This window comes from Maniola hyperantus, chromosome 18, assembly GCF_902806685.2.
Source record: "Maniola hyperantus chromosome 18, iAphHyp1.2, whole genome shotgun sequence".
NCBI classification, from domain to species: domain Eukaryota; kingdom Metazoa; phylum Arthropoda; class Insecta; order Lepidoptera; family Nymphalidae; genus Maniola; species Maniola hyperantus.
The window spans coordinates 9,352,926-9,375,970 of record NC_048553.1 but is presented as its reverse complement, the minus strand read 5'-3'; the positions used below and the strand labels follow the sequence as shown (position 1 = coordinate 9,375,970).

The 23,045-nt window shown below is 34.7% G+C and overlaps 1 protein-coding gene across 6 annotated transcripts in view; it reads left to right on the top strand.

Moving 5' to 3' along the window:
- Nucleotides 1-23,045, top strand: part of LOC117990690 (hypoxia-inducible factor 1-alpha-like) — a 111,630-nt gene that overhangs the window by 52,766 nt on the left and 35,819 nt on the right. For all 6 annotated transcript variants that reach the window (XM_034978163.2, XM_034978160.2, XM_034978161.2 and 3 more), the window contains one exon: nt 17,431-17,575. In XM_034978163.2, coding sequence (XP_034834054.1) covers nt 17,431-17,575 — 145 coding nt within the window. The remainder of the gene's footprint in view (nt 1-17,430; nt 17,576-23,045) is intronic.

Below are 23,045 nucleotides of genomic sequence, written 5' to 3'. Positions count from 1 at the left end.
GGGGTTTTCATTTTTCAGCAAACCCAATAATATTTATATTTAAGGGTCCTTGAGTGTCGATAAATTTAATATTAAATTTTCTTTGTTCTTTGAAAGTTTGTCTAATTATTATTCTCTAAACTAAACTAATAATCTCTAAACTAAACTAAAATGGCACGTTTAAATCTATTGCTATCCCTTTCTTAATGTTGCTTGCGGAAAAGGATAGCACTAGATTTAGACCTGTTAATTTAGTTTAGTTTAGAGATTGTGTACAAGAGAATCGGCCCCATTGTAATTAAATTAAATTTATTCATTTGTTCTTGCCACTGCTCTCATAACACCGATGCAAAAATTGGCGAATTTTGGTCACCTGAACGTTACCACATAACAGGGAATTTAAAAATGTGTAGTTTTAAAGTTACTCAGGCTCAACTAATAGAATAGAATAGAATGTTTTTTTATTCATGTAAACTTTTTACAAGTTTTTTTACTACGTTTGTTTACTAAGTTTTTATTGAGGCGCTACGATTAAACTCCTTTTAGGAAAACAGATTTAGATTAGATTTATTCATTTATTGCATGATTGTAAGTATAGGAGAGATGTTACATAGATTACTAGCTTCTGCTCGCGGCTTCGCCCGCGTGGCCTGCAGGAAACAAATGGCATTACCTAATGACACCTACCTCTAGATAGAACCTACCTTCCAAACTTCAAGTTAACAATAACAATAATTCCCTATTTTACCACATTTAAGGGGGATTTTCCAAAACAACTTATAGAGATTTTTATTATTTAAATCTGACGACCTAAAATATGGTGATTTCAAGTCTGTAACTTTAAAGATATAGAACTTTCATATAGCCTCCCACCCCCATTCCATCCGCTTGGGAAGGATTTTCTGAAAACCGTTTCGTAGCTGACACCTACGTCTCATAAAAAACCTACTTTCCAAATTTCGAGTTAACAATAATAAAACTTTTCCATACAAACTTTCATACACTATTTTACCACCCTTAAGGGGAGATTTTCCAGAATAACTTCTACAGGTTTTTATTATTTAAAATTAATAACCTAAATCCCGAATTTTATGTATCTATCTTTAAAGACAGGACTTTCATATAACCTTCCACCCCCATTCCACCTTCTTAGGGAAGGATTTTCTGAAAACCGTTTCTTAGCTGACACCTAAGTCTTATAAAGCACCTACTTTCCAAATTTCAAGGTAATTAAAAATAATAAAACTTTCCCATACAAACTTTCATCCCCTATCCACCCTTACGGGGAGATTTTCCAGAATAACTTCTACACATTTTTATTTTTTAAAATAATAAGCTAAATCCCGAATTTTATGTATCTATCTTTGAAAACATAGGACTTTGATATAACTTTCCACCCCCATTCCACCATCTTAGGGAAGGATTTTCTGAAAACCGTTTCTTAGCTGACACCTAAGTCTTATAAAGAACCTACTTTCCAAATTGCAAGTTAATTAACAATAATAAAACTTTCCCATACAAACTTTTATCCCCTATTTTACCACCCTTTATGGGCGAATTTTCGAAAAATCCTGAAACACGTATTTCTTCATTTGTGACCGAAAACCCAAATACCAATTTTCGTGCAAATAACTTGAAAAATGACGGACCTTCATACAAACTTCCATCCCCCATTTATCCCACTTAGGAGTGGAATTTCGAAAAATCCTTTCTTATTGGATACCTAACCTACTCTTTACAAGGAATAGACCCTCCAAATTTTATGTCTCTAAGACCAGCGGTTTAGGCTGTGCGTTGATTTATATGTCAGTCAGTCAGTCAGTCAGTCAGTCAGGACTTTGAATTTTATATATATAGATTAAGTAGGTACATGTCACAATGATTATTAAGTAGGTACATGTCAGAAAATGAATAACATGGTTATAAATTAATTCTTATAATTTAAGGTGCTTAATTGTTTTAAAAAGATTTGCATTTTAATTAAAAAAAACTAACTTCACAAAGAATATAATTGAAATACTGAACATTGTTTTTCCTCGGTTTTATTTATTATGTTCAGACCGAATTTGTAGCAGGATGTTAAAATTACAATTAACTACTTTATATTATTCATGTATACTTATTATATTTCGCAGGTATTCTCTTGTTATGATCGTCCATGATAGCCGTATATTTATAGCTAGATCAAGACCACGTAGAAATTACTGTAGCTAGAGAAATACATCGCTTTGTAGACTATAAACTTGTTCTAATTCTTATTCGGATCCTTATTCTCGGTATGATTTACTCCATAGCGAAAATTCATTAAAGGATTTGGCTAATAATGAAAAAAAACGTGAAAGAAATCCAACAAAGGAAAACAAACAAATAGAGTAGATACGAATCGTTAGATTTTCTTTCAGGATTTATTATATTCTCCATAAGATATAACAATCCCAAACAATATATTGCCGTTAATATGGTGGTTTGCGTAAAAGTGTTTTTATGTTATACGATCCGAGATACGACAACGCATAAATCGATGCGATGTCGTTGCGAAGAATTCGATAGATGAATGAACGTTCTCAAATTTTGAATATACCTATCAAGCCAGCTTTCGACTCCTATCTCGATTAGGATTACAAAGAATAATTGTCGGACTTGCGACCTTTGTGTCAGATGTGTTTTACTGGTAGGTACTAGAAATTGTTAAGAAAAAACTGAGGAAACAATCTAATATCAAGGGTTCAATCAAGAATTGTAAAATCCTATATTGATCTAAAATTACCTTAATACCTGAGGCAGGATACGATTATATTATCTAGTCGGATATTGTAAAAAAGCCAGCGTCAGCAGTTTCCATGTTGACAATACAGCTGTCCTAGCCGAGATAACAAGCGGTGAGTTTTACGAGCCCTAGCAATTGTTTTCCGGGAATTTATGGCACCCCGGCTCTAGCCAGATTTTTCCTACGCTTTTGTATTTATTCAGTTTTTCAGACATTCTTACGACTAGGCATGGGTTTAATAGAAACTGCCGTACCCCTTCCAGGTTAGCCCGCTTTCATTTTAGACTGCATCATCACTTACCACCAGGTGAGATTGCAGTCAAGGCTAACTTGTATCTGAATTTAAAAAAAAAACTTGAGTGTTGTGATGTAACATCTGGTCAGCTACATCTTAGAATTGACTATCGTTAAATAATAAACATATATTATCATTATAAATGCGATGGTGTGTTTGTTGATTTCTCCTTCAACAGTGGAGCAACGAATCGACGTGTTTTTTTTGTATGGATATAGTTAAAAACCTGGACAGTGACATAAGATAATTTTAAAATCAAAAAGTTCCCACAGGATTTTCAAGAACCTCAAAGAAGGCGTGGGCATCAGCTAGTACTAATTAAATACTTTAAAAATTGTTTGCAGATTCCTGTCTAGATTACTACCTAGATATCATGATTCATGTCTAGATAACTAATAATACTAGAGTCACAATGCAGTTTTACTGCTGTATGTGATGTAGACCTGACATAAGTTGATTCACCAGAGTCTAGCATCGCATGCTTTTGGGTTTGGTTAGAAATATTAGGTCGTCTCTGTAAATACTGGTTTACATTGCAACTAAGCACGTAATCTATCTAAGCTGTTAGCCTAGTGGTTAAGACGTCCGCCTCCTAATCGGGGGTTCGATCCCGGGCACGCACCTCTAACTTTTCGGAATTATATGCGTTTTAAGTAAGTAAATATCACTTGCTTTATTAACGGTGAAGGAAAACATCGTGAGAAAACCTGCATGCCTTAGAGTTCTCCGTAATGTTCTCAAAAGTGTTTGAAGTCTTCAAATCCGCACATGGTCAGCGTGGTAGTCTATGGCCAAAACCCTTCTCATTAGAGAGGAGGTCCGTGCTCTGTAGTGAACCGGTCATGAGTTGATCATGATGACGTAATCTATAATTTTTTATTTACCTAATTCACTAGATATAAGTACCTTCAATTGTTTCTTAAATACAATAGATACGTATTTGCTAATTTTAGCTTAATCAGTCTAACTGATGTTTCTAACTAAATACATATATATAATTTGTCCAATGAAATAGACAAATTAGTCAGTTAGGAAGACCGGGACTTAATTACACACCGGCTACTTCGCTGAAATCTATCAAGAAAGAAAAGGAAGGGCCAAAATGGCCTTTATTTCCTACATTTTAGTCCTCGAGAATCTCTCTTAATTGACTCAAATTGACGAAATTCATTCATCAAGTTTTATTTGCTCTATTTTATTTTCCTTTTCCGAACGCAACGAAATCGTATAGATAAGGGCAATATTGCTTGGAGACTTTGGAGTTCCATTTCTTTTGTTCGGTGGAATCTACGTTCAGCACATAAACTGGTAAAAGTTCCAAACAATTGGAAGGAACGTTTATCGTTTTGTTGCCTCCCTTGGCTTGAGAAATCACCTATTTCATTAGGTACCTATTTTAAAGGCGCCTTCGGCAAAATTTATTTGTTTTACATAACTTCTGAATTAAGCTGACTCGTCACTGTATAGCTCCGATACGAGTATGAAGAGAACGACACGAAAATTTTAAAAGTTCAGGTCCAAGCAGCTTGGTTACCCAGTTATTTAAGTAAATATAATACCTATTTTATTGGTTTAGTATTTATACTTACTAGATGATACCCTAGACTTCGTCCGCGTTAATGCGAGTTATATAAAAATCCCGAGGAAAATCTTTGATTTTCTGGGATAAGAAGTAGCCTATGTCCGTCCCGGGATGTAAAATAACTCTGTACCAAATTTCGTCAAAACCGGTTTAACAAATAGACCATGAAAAGTTAGCAGACAGACAGACACATATAATTAACTAGACAAGATGATGCCCGCGACTTCATCCGCGCGGATTTAGGTTTTCAAAAATCCCATGGGAAGTCCTTGATTTTCCGGGATAAAAAGTAGACTATGTCCTTCCCCGAGATGTAAGCTTTCTTAGTACCAAATTTCGTCAAAATCGATTGAACAGATGGGCCGTGAAAAGCTAGCAGACAGACAGACACACTTTCGCATTTATAATACTAGTATGGATCTAACGCAGGGACGATGACGGCACACCTTACGGCAGACTATAAAATTGTTGATAGCATCTTAATACTATTGAAGCTATTTTACGACTCTTTGAAGATTTTACACAAATTGCTACATTCCGTTCCTTAAATTTTGATGTGCCTACCTATTTTAAATATTGGAGATACGTTACGTTGTTGATAAAATACTAACTTGTGCATGTCCTTTCAAGGCATTGACTTATATATTACTTCGTAAGGACAGGGCCATTGAACAAGCAAAATGGCACCGACTCATTGGTCCTAAAATGTTTATTTAGCACCAATGCAACCTCAGTGATGTCTGGATTTCAAACGGGTCGTTCATTAGTATCTAAGAGGTGGCGCTGAGTTAATTGGATCCAAAACCGTGAAAATTTTTGTTCGCTTGGGTATATCTTGTCATTTATATCGATGTTTCAAGGTTATGTTTAAAGTTTGTGCTATTAAATAAATAAATAACTGTTATCGAAATCTTGACAACGAAAATTTAACCGGTAATGCAGGTCAAACATAATTACTTAATTTAATAAATAATATTTAAACAAAATTCTGGATAGTTGTTAAAGTAATATGGCGCCTGCTGCCGTGTGTGGCCAACAATTTCTTGTACCTACGTCATTATTCATTTCGTTGGAGCTTCACCAAGCTTGACACATTCATTTCCAACATGCCATACCGACATGTCTTCATAAATCTGATGTCAATATTTTCTTTTCAGATGTATCTAATAATAATGTAAGGTTATGCAACTCGACCATAATCTCTCAAAATTAAAAAAAAAGAAACTAAGGTAATTTTTGCTTCTGTCCGCCTCGAAGGACCATAATTTTACAAATGTGGCATATTTACAATAGTAAAACAAGTAGTGCATCGATTTCTAAGAGGTTATCTTGAGTTATTTTCACAAAGCGTCAATATAAACTCTAAGAAACCATTTCGCATAGTGTTTCAGGGCTTGACCCAATTTTGTGTTCACGTTACGATGACACAGGCCTTGCCTTTTGATCAACATTTATGAGTTTTATAACGTTTAAGAGGAGTTTATTCATAGTGCGCTCCAAACAAATGTGATTTTTCTCTTATTTGAATACTAACCAATCAAACTCGATGAAAATTTGTGGACTCCTTCTAGAAACTAATATCTGTGTCTGTGATTTACCAGATCTTTGTTAAAATATTTGGCTTCAAAGTTACTCGGGCTCAAAGATTTACATGTACAAATCTTTTTACTCAGTTAACTATAAAACTCTTTTACGGTAATCTGGCAAACCACAGACAGACAGGTATTAGTTTCCAGAACATGTCATTGAGTTCAGAGCAGGTGACGGAGAGACCGCCCTTAAACGCTTCATTAGCTCATGTAATAAATGGCAGGCTTAACAATTTGTAGGCCTTCGACGATGCCATGTAATGAGCTTTATTGACGAAATCGCTAAATCTAAATATATAAAAGGAAAAGGTGACTGACTGACTGATCTATCAACGCACAACTCAAACTACTAGAGGGATCGGGCTGAAATTTGGCATGCAGATAGCTATTATGACGTAGGCATCCGCTAAGAAAGGATTTTTGACAATTCAACCCCTAAGGGCGTGAAATAGGGGTTTGAAATTTATTTAGTTCTCGCGGACGAAGACGCAAGCATACGCTAGTTATATTATATACAGAGGCTCACTTCGTCACTCTTTGGCTACGTGAATCTCTACTACCCATATTACAAGTGCGAAAGTGTATTTGTCTGTTGGTCTGTCCTTCAATCACGCCGCAATGTAACTACGATCGATGTGATTTTTTGCATGGCTATAGGACACTGACATAGACTATTTTGTTAGAATTTCGGGGATAATTATTATTCTTATCACTTGCCAGTATACAACGTCATGAAACAACAGTGTAGCCACGTCAATATACCTTATTGAACATGTCGTTATACTGTTGTCAATATACGTTTCATGACAAGACGTAAATTGACAAAAGTAATTATTATTGTCCGGAAGTGGATGTCATGAAAACTACAGTGTAGGCACGTCAATATACCTTATCAAATATGTCATTATCTTTTGTCAATATACGTTGCATAAAAAGACGTATATTGACAAAGGCAATTATTACTGTTTGGAAGTGGTAACGACTTGTATTTAATACAGATGTTTTGGATAACCAGAGCGCAGTCTTTTGTCAATCATAGTTGTGTTCATACGTTAATTATGGTGCGATAGTGTTTAAGTTATGAAGTTGTTATATTGTGATTATGTGATTATATGATTATGAGATGAGATAATAAGTAAAAGCATACAAAGAATAAAATATGAGTTTGATGTGATTCTCGAGTATTATTGCAAGGAAATATCCCCCTGAGCTTTCAGTTCAGAAGGTGGGATTCCGGGAAGGTACCTTTGTTATCATCCCGGTTAAGGACTACGCCCAAACAAAAAGGTGATGTTTTTTTTTCTCTATTTATTTCTTATTGCTCGTTGTAAAGGTTTTCTTTTGTTTCAATGTGTTAATTTTTCTTTGTATCTGGGTGAAAATAATGCCCACCTTAATAATTTTCCTCTTGGTATTTTTCTGAATATGAGAATCACAATTATAAATTAAGGTTACCTACCTTGTTATTTAACTCAATAATATTCAATAACAGATTAAAAGCTTAGATGCATCAGTTTTAGTATTTAAAAGAATATATACCCTCTTCATTTTTGTTTTTTAGTGAAATATGGGCAACAAGCGATCGTGTAACAACCTCCTGGTCGGGGCAGAGACCGATGGGTCATCGCGCTCGCGTAGCAGTTAGTGAGGTATCGATGGAGGCGTCGCTAGGCAGTTCCTTGCGATGACGAGTCCGCAGCTGCTTGTACGTACTCGGTGCAAGTCAGGTACCACTACCGTCAACGATGAAGGTACTCAGGTGGTGTGTTTTAACGTTTGTCAAATTTATGCAAAGTAAGAATGATGGCTATAGTGAAAGTTGTTGTTGAAGGTAACAATTTATTTTGATTTTGTGAGTCAGTGCACTAAGGTTTATGAAATTACGATTTAAATACGAAATTTAGAATTAATTTTGCTGACGGACAATTTGCCAGCCTTAGAGGATTAGGTAGCTCGATAAATTGTCTTGTTATATGCTCTCTCGATAATAATATTGGATAACTTAAGACAAATTAAAATGGCTAGACAAAATTACGCAACCTAAAGATCTAATCTTGCATATTATCCCAGGGTAATGTTCACTCTAAACCTGTTATTTGCACAGTTGAATTTTAATCCACAAAAATATTTAACATCACATTAAATTGGGAAACAGAAAGGATAAAGTTGGTCAGGCATAAGGTACGTTAGGAATAATTACAGCTCAGTCATGAACAAAAATCAAGTTTATTTGTAAACCGAGATTCAAAGTAACAGTTAATCATTCAACCCCAATTATTTCTTGGATTACATAGCGGTCTTATTCTGAACCTAGATGAAAATGAAATCTTATGGTGCTTGGTTTAGCTTAGTGACAGACGTTGGTGTTAACATGTTTATTAGGTGAAGTCCATGTGAAGACTTAAGATGTTTTTTTTATGAACTGTATTTCATAAGAATTCTTATAACAGTATTATTTTCGAAATCTCATATGCTATTTCTTAATTTAACGTACATGCATTTGTACCAACTTTCTTCCAATGGGATGCGTATGCAACCTACATTAATTTATTGAGGAGTTGCATCTGTATGTTACTCTTAACGTGAACATGATACGTTCAAATCTCGACTCGTACATATGATAATAAAAATAAAAGAAAAACCCAAAATCCTAATAAATAAAAATAAATAAAAATACAAGTAATTATTTTTTATGTAGGTAGATGTTGAAATTGCAACAAAACAAATATATCAGCAATAAGAACGGATGAATAAGTTATATCAAAATATAGTGGTTAATGTGTAAATGTCTATACTAAAGTTTTGTGACCAGGGACAGAAATTGATATTTAGATTTGAGACTTCGCATCAGTAGGTTATCGCCCTTTCCATCTAGTTAAACTTAACTTAAGTTAGTCTTAACTTGGAACGAGAGCTACCACGAGAAATGGTTAATAAGTTGAATAAGTCTACTTAAGAATGACATCCCCTCTTTTATTAAATCGGAAATCACCGTCTATGCATTGACAGCATAAATTTAAATCAGAAAATCGCTAATAAAATGATCTCTTCCCGCGAATAGATGACCAATTTTAGATAGTTCATCCGAGTAGCTAGTTAAAACGTTGGAACTAGTTCGTAAAGCCAGATGTTTGAGTGAAAATTCAGAAATTAGTTACCTTAGGCCTCTCATGTCGTTTTTTGAAATTGGAAACATAAACTTGACAATAATATTATAATAGATAAACCCTACATTTATTCTATTCCTAATGTTCTGCATTCGTCCTATTCTCGCAGTAAGTTTTCTGAAGGTTTCGCTTCTACCACATGTGACATGCACATAATGTTTTTTTAGTTATTTATAAGAAGCCAACGGTATACAAAACTGACTATACACATACTCGCAGGTTAACTCAAACATGCATAATCTAAATCAAATAAAATATAATAAAATAAGTACTTATTAATAATTTAAAAAAAAATATAATTACTAAAAGAAAAAGAAGTAAAATATTCGACAAACAACTTTTAACGTATTGCATTTATGTCAAAGATTATTAAAAGTTTGATAAAAGATACTTTGGATTAAAATACATATACACGAATGAGTAAAATAATATACATAATAGAAGATAACTTTTAATTTAATAATAAAGCCGAATATTTAAATATGCCTATGTTATACCATATGACAATTCTGTTGAAAGGTTACCAAGGTTAATTTAGCTCTGAAAACTTGCTAGTTCTTGTAAGGGATCTTGTGTTTTGCGTTGATACGCGATTAAATTGTGGACAGTCACTATCACCGTTAATAAATTTGTATTAGAAATAAATGTTTATCTGTTGACTTAAAGGGGTTTAAGCAATTTAACAAATCATTATGGCCATTCATTCCCAACAGTATACTTTCTTTGAAGGCTACGTGGCCTAGAAATCTTCTTTGAGCTCTCTGTATCCTATCCTTATGCACTTGGTAGTACTGACTCCATGCAACAGGGTAATACTCTAATCTACTTTATATCGTTGAGATAAAAAGCGTAGTTTAGTCAGAGATCTTTTAAGTTATTTGGTATTTTCGTTTGTAACCAAATTACAAGTATAAAAGTGCCTTTTTGATTCCCATCATATACTATATTTTGTATTTCTAAATCTGTGGTAACCATGATCCGGAGATCACTTATTAGTTCGACGTTTTCTATTATGTTGACTTCCATGCTGAAGTTGTTAATATTCTTTACTTTTCAAGTAACTTTTAGTTATTATTATCCTACCATGTGATATTAATAGTATTAATCTTACTAAACAATTCATGGTCATTCACACAAAGATGGAACTGACAGTATTAAAAGAAAACACTTGGCAATCTTGGTAATGAACATCCCAGATAACTCGAGGCCAATAACTGATCCCTACAGTATTCTTGATGTTGCAAAGAATGCATTAGATTATTCTCCTTCAATGACCATATTCATATGGCTCTTTGTTAAATATGATTCCGACCAATTAACAACACCTCGACAAAAGTGTCGCAAAGCGTTGCTAACACGATTTTGTCAGCCAAAATCGTAGTTATAGACTATACGTACTGTACCAACAGATTAACATAAAGGTAGGCAATTCTTCAGCTTGCTAGCTTTTGTTTATTAGTAAATTTTAAATGATTGCAGTCCGAAAAGTGAAATACTTCCCGAGTAATAGAAGTTTTAAAGACACTTCCCGATAGACAAAGTTCCTCAATGGTTAGTTTTTCTTTACGGTGAAGATTCTAATAACCAAATGCTATTCGCGCTAACCAATGCGCCGTCTGCCGTTCAAGAGTAAAGAATCTATGATAATTTGGTAACAATAGGTTTAAAGGAACCTTTGCATATTGTATGGATTAATTATTTATAATAGAGGAAGGTTTTCAGAAATTAGCTAATACATTATTTTGTTGATTAAGTGGGTTTTGAAGTTTTACTAGACCAAGTAAAATAAAATCGTAGCCGTAGATAATCATACTGTACCAACTGACCAACAAAAGCAATTCCTTGGGCTTGCTAGTTTTTTTTAAGAAAGTTCATTTAGAAGATTCTCTGCCTTTTGATTGAAAAGTTATGACATCTAAGTTTGATTACAGCGAGAATCATTTTGATTCTTTGATTGCTAAATTAATATTTCAATTGTTTAGATTGTTTTGTAACATGAGTTAAGGAATGTAAATTATATTTTATTGCAAATTTATATTGAATGGATTGTGCTTACATTAGAATTAAACGGTTATAAGTAAAAGTACTGATAATGTAGAAGAATTAATTCTGGAATATTCAAAGTTCCGTTGGTAAAGTGAACGTAAAGGGATCACTTTGACATCATGGATTTTAAATTATTATTGACCAAAGATTAAGTAAAGAGTAAAATTGACTCAAGGTATTATTTTAGTTGTGAACATAAAGGGGTCATGCAAAGAATATTTTAGTAGTCGTGAACATGAAGGGGTCACGAAATGAATATTTTAGTTGTCGTGAACATGAAGGGGTCACGCAATGAATGATTTAGTTGTTGTGAACATGAGGGGTCACGCAACGAATGTTTTAGATGTTGGGAACATGAAGGGGTCACTCAACCAGGATTCCAGACATAATATTTTGCTAAGAGGAGCCACTCGATTGATACAATTTACCATGAATATGAAGAGGCCACAGTTTATTTATTTAAGTTAAGAAAGTATAATGGAGAAGTAACTTTAAAGTATACATGTAAAGTCAAGTCAAATCGAATCATTTATGCAAGATGTTTTAAATTGTACCTACATGTAGATTGTAAAGAAAATTCAAGTCAAATCATTTATTCAAAATAAATGCAGTTGTACACTTTAGATTTTACAACTAGATTGTACAAGATTATAGAGAGATTTTTAGTTTGTACAATTGTTGGATTTAAGTTAGATATAAGAGATAATTGTTGAATTTTTGTTAGAAAAGGTTTGTACCTACATGTAAATTGTAAAGTAAGTTTAAGTAGAGTCGAATCATTTATTCAAAATAAGTGCAATTGTGCATTTTTGATCATCAATTGTTGGATTTCAGTTAAATATAATAAATAATTGATGAAGTTTTGTTAGACAATATTTGTACATGTAAATTGTAAAGTAAATTTAAGTAGAGTCAAATAACTTATTCAAAATAAGTGCAATTGTACACTTTTGATTGTCAATTGTTGGATTTCAGTTACGATATAATTGATAATTGCTGGATTTTGTTGGACAAGGTTACTCGGTTGTTTCACGAGACGTGAAGACGGTCAGGAAAGGCCGACTGTTAGAATTTCGGGGATAATTATTATTCTTATCACTTGCCAGTATACAACGTCATGAAACAACAGTGTAGCCACGTCAATATACCTTATTGAACATGTCGTTATACTGTTGTCAATATACGTTTCATGACAAGACGTAAATTGACAAAAGTAATTATTATTGTCCGGAAGTGGATGTCATGAAAACTACAGTGTAGGCACGTCAATATACCTTATCAAATATGTCATTATCTTTTGTCAATATACGTTGCATAAAAAGACGTATATTGACAAAGGCAATTATTACTGTTTGGAAGTGGTAACGACTTGTATTTAATACAGATGTTTTGGATAACCAGAGCGCAGTCTTTTGTCAATCATAGTTGTGTTCATACGTTAATTATGGTGCGATAGTGTTTAAGTTATGAAGTTGTTATATTGTGATTATGTGATTATATGATTATGAGATGAGATAATAAGTAAAAGCATACAAAGAATAAAATATGAGTTTGATGTGATTCTCGAGTATTATTGCAAGGAAATATCCCCCTGAGCTTTCAATTTTTAACCGACTTCAAAAAAAAGGAGGAGGTTCTCAATTCGTCGGAATCTTTTTTTTTTTAATTCCAGAAAATTAAAGACCCGGAAAATAAGAGTCCCCACGGGATTTTTAAAACACTTAAACCAAAAGGAAGAAATAACGTACATCATCTAATATTTATTTATTAAAATCCAGTTCAATTAATTTTCCCTTTTCCTTTTCGGTATTTTTGCCCTCACCTCTGACATCTCTAATCTCTTTAGCTAGTATTGTTCGTATTGTTCCCTAAATGTATCATAGTCATGAGTGATAAAGGTTAAAGTAGGATTAAAATATAGGTATGCAGATTAAACTATAGATGTTATGTTTATACCGACTATACAGTATGATCGGCTTTATTCCCTCAGATATCTACACTATCTACACTAATATTATAAAGAGGAAAACTTTGTTTGTATGTTTGTTTGTTTGTACTGAATAGGCTCAAAAACTACTGGACCGATTTTAAAAATTCTTTCACCATTCGAAAGCTACATTATCCACGAGTAACATAGGCTATATTTTATTTTGGAAAAAAATAGGGTTCCGTAAGATATTTGGGTTTTTCGGACACAAGGTGTAAAAAATCAACCAGAAAAGTTACTTATTTTGCGTACGCTGCCTAAACTATAAAAGATAGAACCATAAAATGTTCTAATTAATTGTAGATCTTATAAATATCTACAAAAAAGTCCGCGACACACTATACCCATCTATGTCGAGTGAGGCACAGCAACCATTTTTTTATTTAAAAATCTTGAATTTTTTTTGGACTACATTTAAACGCGTTTATTTTACTCATGCTATTAATCCTTATCAAAATAAATGATTTCATCACTAAGAACAGTTTATGGAGATAATATTTGGTCTTTGAATGATTAAAATTGGACGTTTGGTTTTGAAGTTATGGCGAAATTAAAATATTACGATTTCTGCTGCACGGCCCGTTGTATTATATAAAGAGGTAATGTCGTTAAGTTTGTTTGTAGGGGGTAATCTTTAGAACTACTGAACCGATTTTAAAAATTCTTTCACCAGTAGAAAGCTACATTATTCCTGAGTGACATAGGCTATACGGGATCTTTAAAAACCTAAATCTACGCGGGCGAAGCCGCGGGGATCAGCTAGTATTATATAAAGAGGTAATGTCGTTAAGTTTGTTTGTAGGGGGTAATCTTTAGAACTACTGAACCGATTTTAAAAATTCTTTCACCAGTAGAAAGCTACATTATTCCTGAGTGACATAGGCTATACGGGATCTTTAAAAACCTAAATCTACGCGGGCGAAGCCGCGGGGATCAGCTAGTAATTCATAAAACACTCGATTTTTATCTACCAGTTCAACTTGTAAGTGGAACTATCGTTGATATATCGATAAATAACCGATTACATGCCTGTAGTTTTTATAAAGATTAAATCTGACCACTTGAGTTTTAATTGTACAGATGTAATACTGGTAGTTACATGTTCCTATTTTCCTAAAACTACAAGAAACAAGATAATTAAACTTTTAGAAAACATAAAAATGCTCTTGTCTCTGCATTCTCAATATGAAATTCACCTACCAATGAGATCACACTTGAAATTGAGTTTATTTTCGTATATCTCGTTATGCGATGCAGCATCTGAAAGAAAATCTTGATTTTTGCAATATCTAGGCACTACACTAGTGATGTAACGAATATTTGCATTTGTGAGATTTTGTATAAAGAAGAGAAGTTAATACAGTGGGCTTTAATAGTGATTATAAATTAAATCCAATGATTACTAATGAAAGTTATCATTTATCAATTATTTGTCAGGTAAGGCCAAATACTAAGTAATTAAAAATCAAGCAAAGCATCTGCTGTATTATTTCAAAGTAAGAATCCTAATCATCTAAACAGGCTTCTATAGTAATTAGAAGCTAACAACCTAGTGTTTACTTTTATCTCAATGTATAAAATAAATAGCACAAGAGGGTAGGTGATAAATACAGAAGTAAAACCAACCAAGTCGAATAATAACTGAATTGTATTTGTTCAGCATTGATCTATTTATATTAAAATGAATCTACCACCCATTTCGCTAAGGTGTTTAGTCATGGAGAAGAAAGGGCAAAGAAACTCCATACACATCTTTTAAAACATTAGAACGTTGAGTAAAGTAGTAGGTACATATTTGGTACACAGTTACAACAGGTAACCTATAAAAGGCCATTCGCATTCGTGGGTATTCGCATATTTTTGCATATTCGCATTCACATTCCGCGGTATTACTGCGAATGTTTTGCGAATATAAAAGAAATATTTTTGATGTAATAGTTAGTTAATAAAACAACATCCACTAATTTCTTGTTTTTTAATGTACCTAATAAAAAGTAACTTAACTTGTAATTACATTATCAGTCTTCTCTTTATCATTTGGTAACGGGACTGCCGCCAAGGTCACCAAGCCACAATGGCGCCAAATTTAAACAAAAACTGCATTCGCATTCGAATTTGCGAATGTTGGCAGTAGATATTCGCATTCGCATTCGCGAATGGCCAAAATATGACATTCGTTACATCACTACACTACACACACTCAGAAATTGGTAAAGATGATCACTGGTAAAATGAAAATGGAATTTAGTTATTTTATACGAGTCCGTGCGTGATACACTCGTGTTGTGATACATTGCAGATAAAACAAGCACTTTTTACCAACGACCCCCTGTTCTACGCACTAGATAGGTAGTTCTGAACAAAAATCGTGGTCTATGAAGCTGTCAAAATTACTATGACATTGCCCTCAAGTTGTAAGCAAAAGTGATTTGGCGCCCGCAAAAATTTTGTTCAGAATGACCTTTATGTAGACGGGACATTCCGAAACAAATTGTGGGCTGCAACTCGTTATTTTTACAACTCGTTTCCAGTGTCATACTATGCTAGCTTTTCTGTAGGTACTAATTTACTTCAATAGAATGACCCGTTTAGTGCGGAATACATTGAAGTCGTTGACTTTTACATAACAAGAAATTCAAGAGCCCCAATTCTTAAAAGGGTCATGCTTACACTCAATGTGTGCATAATGTGCTATTTTCGGCCAACTTACTTTCAAACTGTGACCGAGAAAGAAAAGGAATCTTATACCTCACTGAATCACATTGAAGCACCAATGTTAACCTTACATTGTTTGGTCCTATGCCAACAGAGCGGTTAGTAACATCACAAACAAGTGAATAAATTATTCCGTATTGTGGCCCTCTTCTCTTTATCGAGATAATGGACCACTTAATTATAATCTAGCTATCTACGTGGATTTTAGTAAATAGTGTAACAAATGTACCGATGAAAATAGAAATAAACTGCATTGATAATAAAGATGGCGTTATGCCAATAGTAAAACATAAACAACTTGGATATTTGCCTATGTAAAAAATAAATTATTTCTCAGTGATTATTAAATAGAGGTTCTTCCAAAATAAGTAAAATACATGTCCTTTAGTAGTTTTAAGTGTAATAGCCATTTTAAATTATCGATTAAACTAAAAAAGCACGTCGAATCATTGTGACGTCACATGCCGGTATTTCAGAAACTCGCATACTAAGTGCGTGTTTTGACGTTTGATAAAAAACTTTTAACTAAACTTAAGTACCGATTAAGCGACTCTGGGTGCGGCAGTAAGACTATTTTCTTTTAACTAAATACAACAATGTCGCGGCAGCAATGTAGCGGAACATTGCTGCCCAGCTCGGAATGTAATGTCATATAAGCTTATAGAGATTGTATGGGGACCAGCAGTGCCGCGACAGCGCTGTGACAGCTGGTGACAGCACTGTTGCGGCAGCACTGCTGCGTGCAGCGTGGTTCGGAATCATACCTTAAGAGATATATTTTATTATTTGAAAAGCAGCAGACTCTGCATGAAAGCTCTTTAGAAAAATACTAACTATATAAGGTCGTACGACGCCATTACATAACGTTATACGGGCCATTAAATGCCACGGCTACTTTGTCGCTAAATGTAAATGTAAATGCGGGAGAAGCCAGAAATATAAAAGTAATGCTAGATATAATTTTTGTGAGTAGGTATAGTACGCGAAAAAAATGAGGGGTAATAGGCTGGCATGGTATGGGCAAATGATTGAATGAGAGACATTTTGTTCCCCGTTCAATCATTTTTGCTTTCGTTTCAATTTTCTCCTGTCCTCCGTTCACCGAGACTGATTTTATCTATATAGCTCTTTCGTTTGCTCTCAAGTTTTTCTTTATAGAAAAATTTTCACTGATGAAATCAACGATATCAGGAAAATAATTACGTTTTTATTTTGTTTGACAGGTTAATTAAACTTTTTGATTAAGTATAAATGAAGGTGGCCTTTTATTCAGTTTTATTTATAAGGTCTTTTTGTTCCACAGTGTTCTCAAAAGGACAATGCGAGACTGGCCAGTATCGCTTCCTCGCCAAGACCGGCGGGTACTCCTGGGTTCAGACCCAGGCGACTGTCATCACCGACAAACAGCAAAAGCCGATCAGCGTGATATGCGTCAACTACGTCATCAGGTAGGATTAGGTATAAGGCGAAATCTTCATAATCATATATGCTTTTCAGGTTTTTTTATATCATCAGTATTTAAATTTACGGTTGTTGAAAATATTCTATATTATAAAAAGGATTATAAAAATGGTAAGTAATTTATTTTTAATTACTTGAATTTGTATTACACATTTTTATCATGGTCTACCGTTTGTAGCTCAGTATGATTTTAATTGAACAAACAAGACATTGCCATGAAGAATTTTATCTTGATAAACACTGAGGCACTCCTTGTAACTTCGTTAGGAGCTTTTTTATAAAGTAGGTAAATGCCAATTGGGTAGTGGAATGTAAATTATGACTTGGATAAAAGATGGAGCCATAAAGTTGGTAAACGCAAAGCGGCTTCTTTAATTAAATAAAACCGGCCAAGTGCAAGTCAGATTCGCGCACCGAGGGTTCCGTACTACAGTCTTATTTTTTCGACATTTTGCACCGTAAATCAAAAACTATTATGCATAAAAATAAATCTGTTTTAGAATGTACAGGTAAAGGCTCTTTCATAAAATGATAACCCGCTTAGTTTACTTTGAAAGTTAAAAATACTAATTCATGTTCATGACACATTTTTATTTCTTTTTGTGATCTAACCACAAATTCGCGGTTTTCAGCTTTTTCCCCTTACGTGTGCCATAAGCCCTACCTGCCAAATTTCATGGTTCTAGGTCAACGGGAAGTACTCTATAGGTTTCTTGACAGACACGACAAACACACAGACAACAAAATGATAAGGGTTCCTTTTTTTCTATTTAGGTACTCCGTACCCTAAAAACACGATTGTCGCGCATTTTTTCTTAATTTGTTATTAAATTATACGAGTAACACAACTAACGCCTAATCTGTCCGTGATAAGCTATTACTGGCTGAAAATTTTACGAGTTGACCTTTTACGAAGATTTAATGTGATGCGATGCCGTAAAGTACAATGTTACTTATTACATCGGACCCTTAGAAGGAAATAAAATAACAAAAAGGTAAGATTCTATACAAAAACGGTAGTAACTTAAACAGAACGACCCGTTCTGTTTAAGCGTAGTTTGGTTCTCATTTAAATATTAACTTATCAAACTGAATGAAAATTTGTAGGTACGTTTTCCAAACCAATATTTTGTATCTGTGGTTTGCCAGATTTCTATAAAAATGTGTAATTTCAAAGTTACACGGGCTTAAACAATTGTATTAAATCTTTGAGGCTCAAAGATTCTAGCCGCTAGGCTATCACAGCTTCCCAGTAATAATATTATGCCATATTGTTTAAGTTTTTCTAACTCTGAGAGGAGACCTGTGCTCTGTAGTGAGCCGGTGATGGGTTGATCATGAGGATGATGATGATTGTATACGTAAGCAATTGCAGCCCCTCGCGTTGCTGAGCGAATGACAACCAAACTACGTTTTTGGCTTGCATTACGAATAAACTTTCTTAAACTGATATCCTTATCAGTTCGACTCTCGTAAAAGTCTTAGACCCCTGGGGCAATGAAGCGAGGTGGAGTAATCCTTTTGAACTCACACTGTGGCTTCTTATGTAACAATTTGCCCGGTTGATCGTTGAAGTGATTTGAGACCCCCAGTAAGCCTTTTTTCCCACTTTTATTACTTTCATTTTCTGCGACAACCTCTAGCAGACTAATGTTTTTTTTATCACTAGAGGAAGTTTTTTGTTATTCATCCCCAGAACAATACAATGGTCTCGCTACGCGTAAAATATTTCACTTATTACCAGCACGACCAGAAATAAGTGTTTTATGAATTTAAAAGTTACACTTTTAAATTGGCTAAATGTTTTCTTGTGTTGAAAATAAGTTCAGTCCCATCCGAAATTTGAAAATGCTCTCCTACTTTCATCTGTTTGGTATCGCGAATACACAACAAATACTATACGAGTAGGTATATCAATTTACGAATAATAAAACTTTTAAGATTTTCAAATATTTGCTTCAAATATTCGAATTCAAAGACCAAATGAACCGCTACAACCTGCTTGAGGATTGAATATCAAACAACGCCCTTGATTCCTTTGCGTTTGGTAAAAATCACGTCACCGAAGTTTCTTCAAGATTATTTTTTCTCTCTATTGTCCAATATTCAAGTAAGAAGGTATAAATTATACGAATTGACAATAGGAAAACAGTATTGTCTTTTATCTGTCTACTTAAAAATTGCTGAATTTACCAGTTTGCGTGGAAAATACTTCGCTTCATTTATTGATGTATTTCTACAACAAATAAGTAAGTCTCAGTCCTACAAGATCCATTGAAAATTACATTGAAATAATAAAATACTTAAATTACCTGCTAGCTAAGACGACACAATCTGGTGGAAAAGATGATTTGTCCCTTTGTGAGTTCGGACGCATTATACTTAGGTTTGACGATTTTGGTTTGGCTTTGCTGAACTCAACAAACTCCATAATTTATTTATAGGACTATATTTACCAAATGTGTCAGGCTTCTGACTGAAGTTGACATTTCAGGATAATTTTACGACATCAATTAGGTACTTGTTACGCTTTTAACTCCCTGATGTCGAAAACACAAAAATATTTTTGTGGAGCAACCTACCCTTTATTATTGGTATAAAAAGCTTTTTCTTTTGTTATTTTATGTCGAAATACTCTTGAAAAGCTCGTTGATTCGTTGGTAAATAAAAATTTCAACACTTGCAAAGTCAAAAAGGCTCTTCTGATTTAGAATGTATGCAACCGCACGGCCTCATACCGCCTGCCTAGCTCGAGTGTTGAATGAATTTTTCATTTCGTTTTGCTCAATGTCTTCGGTCTCCTGTTCGCGGGCTTCGCATTCTATCCCGGGCATGCATCTCTAGCTTTTCGAAGTTATATGTGCATTTAGTAATTAATTATCACATGCTTTAATGAGTAAGGAAAACATCGTAAAGAAGTCTGTATGCCTAGTTCTCCATGATGTTCTCGAAGGTATGTGAAGTCTGCCAATCCGCACTTGGACAGCGTGGTGGACTAGTGCCTAAACGCTTCCCATTCTGAGAGAACTCTGCTCGGTAGTGACTAGTGACCCGGCGAAATTATGATGAGTGTCTAGAACTAAATTGTACTATTTAATGATACCTTAGTTATAAATAAAACCTTTTAACTAAGTATGTTCGCCTAAACGAATTCTGCGAAAAGATTTTGCGTCAAACTCGTATACCTAATTTTTATAAACACACCTTAAAAACGTTGTTTATTATGATATGACATTTTGTTAATTGATTTGTTTACAGCGTATGTAAAACGTGGGTTAAATATGTTCTATCCTGTCTATGTCATTACATCATGATCAACCCAACACCGGCTCACTACAGATCACGGGTCTCCTCTCATAGTGAGAAGGGTTTTGACCATGGTCTACCACGCTGGCCAAGTGCGGATTGGCAGACTTCACAACCTTTCAAAACATGATGGAGAACTCTTAAGCATGCAGGTTTTCTCACGATGTTTTCTTCACCGCTAAAGCATGTTATATTCTCCGAAAAGTTAAAGGTGCTCGCCCGGGTTCGAACCCTCGACCTCCGATTAGGAGGCGGACGTCCTAACCACTAGGCTATTATATCAATGTGTTAAAAGCAAAAAAACAGATGCGAATGTATGGTTAGGTATGATGAGATAAACCGAGTTAACGAGTTTCATATAGTTTATCTTTAACTGGTACTTTTTTATGGTAATCGTGTCGCACACAATAGTAGGTATAAGCACCTAGTCTGGGGCATTGTATAGAAGTACCTACTAGCTTATGCTCGCGACTTCGTGTCTGTCTGTCAGTCTGCTAGCTTTTCACGGCTCCACCGTTCAACCGATTTTGACGAAATTTGGTACAGAGATAGCTTGCATCCCGGGGACCGATATAGGCTTTTTGTCTCGGAAAATCTTTGATTCCCATGTGATTTTAAAAAACCTAAATCCACGTAAAGTTGTGGGCTTCGTCTAGTAAGAGAAATGTATAATACGAAGAACAAACCAAGTCGCGTGTATCTAATCTTTTATTGGGGAAGCGACAAAAAGGCAATTTGGCAACAACAAATATACGAGTAACGCGCCATATGTATGCCAGCATTTCCTGCTTGTTTGTTTATTTATTCGAAGTAAGCTGATTGACGGCATGAGAATTAAAAAAAAACCGGCCAAGTGCTAGTCAGGCTCGCGCAATGAGGGTTCCGTACTACAGTCGTATTTTTTCGACATTTTGCACGATAATTCAAAAACAATGATGCATAAAAATAAATAAAAATCTGTTTTAGAATGTACAGGTTTACAGGTTTACAGGTTTTGTTACAGGTACCTTTCATATGATACCCCACTTGATAAAGTTATCTCACTTCGAAAGTTGAAAATACTAATCATTAGTTCATGACCACAATTTAATTTTTTTTGTGTGATCTAACCCTAAATTCACGGTTTTCAGATTTTTCACCTAATGTCAGCTATAAGACCTACCTACGTGCCAATTTTCATGGTTCTAGGTCAACGGGAAGTACCCTGTAGGTTTCTTGACAGACCGACAGACAGACAGACAGACAACAAAGTGATCCTATAAGGGTCCCGTTTTTCCTTTTGAGGTACGGAACCCTAAAAACAAGTGTAAATTAATCTCTCCACTGGCTACTTGGGTAGTGTTCCTTCCAGCATCAGTTTTCCCCTCCAATTATAATATGGGTACCTTCAAGTCGACAGTGAATACGCATCGTCTAGGCAAGCGCGCTCTATCTTAGGCTGCATCATCACCACCAGGTCTGATTGCAGCCAAGCCCTAGTCTATAAAAACTAAGGTGTGATTTTTGAAACACCTTTAAGTCCGCAAAAGGTTGAGATGGCAACCGGGGGGCCGAATGAGGCGAGGGGGACGCCCCGCAGACCCGCAGGTCACCCGCGCTCGCCTGCACCGGGTTAGCGCGAGGGCTGTGCAGGTGTGTGGGACGTTCCCTCCCCGATTACCATCTCGACCGGTCGCGTATTATATTACCTATTTCGATTTACTTGCGAAATTACATTAGCCATGTTTGTCATAATTATTTTGGATGCATTAATATTTTCCTGTTTGTCTTACAAAAGTTATGCAGTTACCTTACAATAGTTGTTACACGAAATACCCAATGTGTTTAATTTATATCCTTATTTGTGGTTTGAAATAATAAAATCGGCCTATGTAGGTATCTACTCATTGTATATTACGTGTATTATAATTTGCGATAATGTAGATATACATCTCTAAGGGATTTGATAGAGGCTCAATAGCTCACCGGTTAAGGGGTGGACTGAATTCCAAAAGGTTGCCGGTTCAAACCCCACCCGTTGCACTATTGTTGTACCTACTCCTTGCACAAGCTTTTCGCTTAGTTGGAGAGCAAAGAGGAGTATTAGTCATAATTAACAAAGCTAATATTCTTAAAGAAAAAAGAAAGTACCCGGGACAATGTATGGCCCCC